General features: G+C 68.4%; 1 protein-coding gene across 1 annotated transcript; it reads left to right on the forward strand.

Annotated features, from left to right (window-relative positions):
• Nucleotides 1–1,167: 1,167 nt before the first annotated feature.
• On the forward strand, nt 1,168–3,280 carry PDCD1 (programmed cell death 1; the record flags this gene model as incomplete). Its single annotated transcript, XM_007447573.1, has 4 exons — nt 1,168–1,527; nt 1,931–2,092; nt 2,746–2,786; nt 3,053–3,280. Coding segments are annotated over 4 exons (791 nt in total), but the record flags the coding sequence as incomplete, so codon positions are not given.
• Between the last annotated feature and the right edge of the window lie 1,003 nt (nt 3,281–4,283).

The following is a 4,283-nucleotide window of genomic DNA, read 5'->3' on the forward strand; positions in this document are numbered from 1 at the left end:
AGGCCCGGCCGCCCTCAGGCCGCCCAGCCTCCCCGCTGCCCCCTCCTTGCTAGTGGGACGGGCCTCCACAGAAATGCGAAGACAACCGCCCGCCCTGCACAAAGCTGCCCCTCCACAGGGGCCAGGGGATACCCCCGCCTGGAGGAGCGGGCAGGGGGCTGAGGGGAGCTGGCCGCAGACCCGGAGCTGGGTCTTGTGGGGGCAGCCTCAGGCCTGCCACTGTGCAAATCAGTGGCCACTGCGCAAGCTCCCAGCATGAGCCGTCCGCAGGGGCTAAAGCACCGGGTGTGGGTTTGGCCACATGTGCGTCCCACCCGGGGCCCCTCCCTGCGACACGGGCCATCACGTCAGCCTGGACTCTGTAGGGTGCGGCTGGGCATCTCCTGGGAGGGGCTGCCCCACCCCCAATCCCCCAGCCAGCGAGCTGGGTGTGAGGGCGTGCACACCCATGCGTGCGCGTGCCAACGTGAGCTGCGTGTGTGTGTCAGTGAGGCGGGCCCCTGCACGTGGTGGGGCATCCCCAGGTGGGGCCTGGCAGGCGACGGCTGGCCTTGTCTGGGGGCCTGCAGGCAGAGCCCAGGCTCGTCCACGCGAGGGGCGATGGCCCGGCTGGCCTCTGAGCACCAGTCCTCAGTCGTGGCACACCCAGTCAGCAGTGCCCATGCGGGGGAGGGGGGGGGCTCCCAGCTCTGAGCTGCTCCTGAGCTGGAGCCTGCCAGGGCTGGGTTCTCCGTGGGATGCCCCCACCAGCCCAGCCCAGCCTCCCAGTTACCCTCCCCCTCCCCCAGCACAGAGCAGGCAGGACCAGTATGCCGGGTCTGGGAGCGCGGGGCTCAGGCCTGCGAGGACTGGCAACTGGGGACTCAAGGAGGGAGGGGATGAAGGCCTTTAAAGCACCACTGCGGAGGGGGAAAAGCGAGGGCCTGGAGGTCAGAGCCAGATCGCAGCCCGGCCCCAGGTCTCAGCAGAGTCAAAGGACAAAGTCCCACCCTGGAGCGGCCCCGTGAGAGGCGAGCACCCGTCCCCGGGGCACGCGAGGCTCTGTGGCAGAAGCGCTGCACAGCCTTCCCATCAGACGGGCCTTGGGAAAGTGAGCGGGGAGGGCCTGGTGGGCGGTTCCCATACCCCTGCTGCAGTCCACCCACTGCTCGTCTCTGCACCCCTCAGATGCCCCCAGCGCGCCCTGGAGCCCCCTCACCTTCTCCCCAGCCCGGCTCACTGTGCCCGAGGGCGAGAACGCCACCTTCACCTGCAGCTTCTCCAGCAAGCCCGAGCACTTCGTCCTCAACTGGTACCGCATGAGCCCCAGCAACCAGACGGTCAAGCTGGCCGCCTTCCCCGAGGACCGCAGCCAGCCTGGCCGGGACCGGCGCTTCCACGTCACGCCGCTGCCCAGCGGGCGACACTTCCACATGAGCATCATAGCCGCCCAGCGCAATGACAGCGGCGTCTACTTCTGTGGGGCCATCTACCTGCCCCCCAAGACGCAGATCAACGAGAGCCGGCCTGCGGAGCTCACGGTGACAGGTGCGGGCCTTGGAGACCCAAGGGCAGGGGTGGGCCCCGCCCCCCCAGGGCTGGGGCGGGCCCCCGAGGGCAGGGGTGAGCAGGGCGGGGTCTGGGCAGCCAGCAGGAGCAGCTTCAGCCATGGGGCATCGTGGGCAGGAGTTGCCAGGCTCCATTCCAGGGCTCTGCCCCACACCCAGGACCACGGCGACCCACGGCCCTGGCTCTGCATGACTGGAAGCACCCCCAGACCCACTTGTCCTTGAGGGAGGGGGCCGGTGGCAGGTGCCTCTCAGGATGAGCTCATGTTCAGAAGCTGTGCCGGGGTGCAGGCCTGGGCGAGACTGGTCAGTGCAGGTCTAGGACTCGCAGAGGGCAGGGCCCTGGGTCCCCGGCTCTGATTCCCGTCCTGTTGCTCCCGCAGAGGGAGTCCTGGAGCTGCCCACAGAGCGCCCCAGCCCCCCACCCAGGCCCGAAGGCCAGTTACAGGGCCTGGTCACCGGTGTCACAAGCGTCCTGCTGGGGGTTCTGCTGCTGTTCCTGCCAACCTGGGTCCTGGCGGCCGTCTACCTCTGGGCCAGTCGAGGTAAGGCCCCACCACCCCCGACAGGCGCAGCCCACAGTCTCCCTCCCTTCACCCCTCCCCTTCTCCTACCCACTCCGTGTCCCCCCACAGGGAGGGGCCAGACTGGGCTTCCCAGGGTCTGGGGTCCCCTCACAACCCCTGTGCCTGCTCTCAGGAGGGGTATGAGGGAGGGGAGTGGGGAGGGCAGCCCCCCCCCAAGGCTGAGTCACCCCAGGCCGCACTTCAGGCTGCAGAACACTGAAAGCTCTTCTAACCGCTGGGCGCCCAAGGTGACAGCCACAGCCACCGCAGGCCTGGAGCCCCCGGCTCCGCCCCACCGCCTGGAGACCACCGAGGACACCCCACCCCTTGAGCGGGGTAGGGGTGCAGCCCAGCTGAGAGCACAGCCCCTGTGGGAGGTCATCTCTCCAGGGAATCTCTCTTTCTGCCCTCAAATATTTTTGAGAACGTGCGGGGATCACTGATGATGCGCCCGCTGTGTGTGCTGCGGCAACCGAGCAGGTGCTGGGCACTGGGCTGGGCCGCACATGAGGCCTGGAAGCCAGGCGGGCCCCTGGGGCCCAGACAACCCAGGTCCCTTCCCAGGGATCCCTGAGACCCCACGCCACGACAGCAGGGCCTCGGGGCTCCCTGACTCGTGTGCTTCTCTGCAGAGGGCTGCGCGCGCAGGAGCGAAGACCAGCCTCCGGTGAGCGTCCTTTCCTTGGCGGTGCCCTCGCCGCGACCGCACCTCCCTGGGGGGCGGGGCGACTGCCCGGGGTGGGCAGCCTCAGAGCAGCCATGCCCCTTGCCCGCCACCGCTGCGTGTCCGAGATTGGGTGGACAGCCCTGCCCTGCTATGCGCGCGTTTAAGTGTGTGTGTGTGTGTGTGTGTGTGTGTGTGTGTGTGTGCGCGCGCGCGCGCACGCACGTCAGCCCCTCGGAGACCGACGACCCGTCCCTCCCTGTCTCCCCAAGGAGGGCTCCTCCACCGGGCCTGCGTGCACGGTGGACTACGGGGAGCTGGACTTCCAGTGGCGAGAGAAGACCCCGGAGCCCCCGGCCCCCTGTGTCCCGGAGCAGACCGAGTACGCCACCATCGTCTTCCCAGGCAGGCCGGGCTCCCCAAGCCGCAGGGCTTCTGCAGACAGCCCGCAGGGGCCCCGGCCTCTGAGGACTGAGGACGGACACTGCTCCTGGCCCCTCTGACCGGCTTCCTCGGCTGGCCCGAGTCCTTCAGACCCTCTGCCAAGAGCTGGGGGGTCACTTTCCCTGGAAGAGCACAGAGTGGTAGGGCCGCCCAGGAGGTGAGCCTGTCCAAGGGTGACCACGCCCACCCCTGCCAGCACCTGTCAGCCCTGCCCGGCTCCATGTGCAGGGGAAGGAGCCTCACCCCGGACTCCAGACCCAGTCTCAGGCTGAGCTGGCCAGAGCCTTCCTTCTACACACGCCAGCTGCCTCCCAGGAGGGCCTGGTGCCTGGACATAGGGGCCCACGGGTCCTGGTTGGAGACTACGCCTTGGAGCAGGCCTGGTAGGTCCAGCACGGATCCCTCGAGGGGCACACGGGGAAATGCACAAGGTCAGGTCTCCCCTGGGGCCTCGTGTTCCCCCAGGCCTGGAAGAGAGCTCCTGGCAGCGGTGGGGCCCCTCCACCCTCACGTGTGCCCAGGCCCGTCATGCAGCCCAGGAAACAGACAATGAAGGGAGCTGGTGGAGCTGGAGTCGCCCCGCCGAGGCCATCCTGGGGGCCCTGGTGTCCCCTGTGTATCCCCACTTCTCTTTGGTGCCCATTCACGGTGCTACTTAAAGGGGCCTCTGCCGGGCTCCCTCTAGGGCACTGGGGCAGGTGTGGGGCCCCCTCGGCAGGGGCCCCTCCAACGGAGCCGCCACTCCCCGTGGCCTGCACACACACGTCCGGGGCAGCGTGGCCGGGGCAGCTGGGTGTGGGGGACTCCGAGGCACGTGTCCCATCTAGGGGTCCATGCACACTTCCTTGCTCTGTTAACGCTGTAATTAAAGAGTGATGAAAGCTCTAAGAAAGGCACCGAGGGCTTCCCTGGTGGCGCAGTGGTTGAGAGTCCGCCTGCCGATGCAGGAGACGCGGATTCGTGCCCCGGTCCGGGAAGATCCCACATGCCGTGGAGCATCTGGGCCCGTGAGCCATGGCCGCTGAGCCTGCGCGTCTGGAGCCCGTGCTCCGCAATGGGAGA

This window comes from Lipotes vexillifer, unplaced genomic scaffold (genome assembly GCF_000442215.2).
Source record: "Lipotes vexillifer unplaced genomic scaffold, Lipotes_vexillifer_v1.1 C27315645, whole genome shotgun sequence".
In the NCBI taxonomy this organism is placed as follows: Eukaryota; Metazoa; Chordata; class Mammalia; order Artiodactyla; family Lipotidae; genus Lipotes; species Lipotes vexillifer.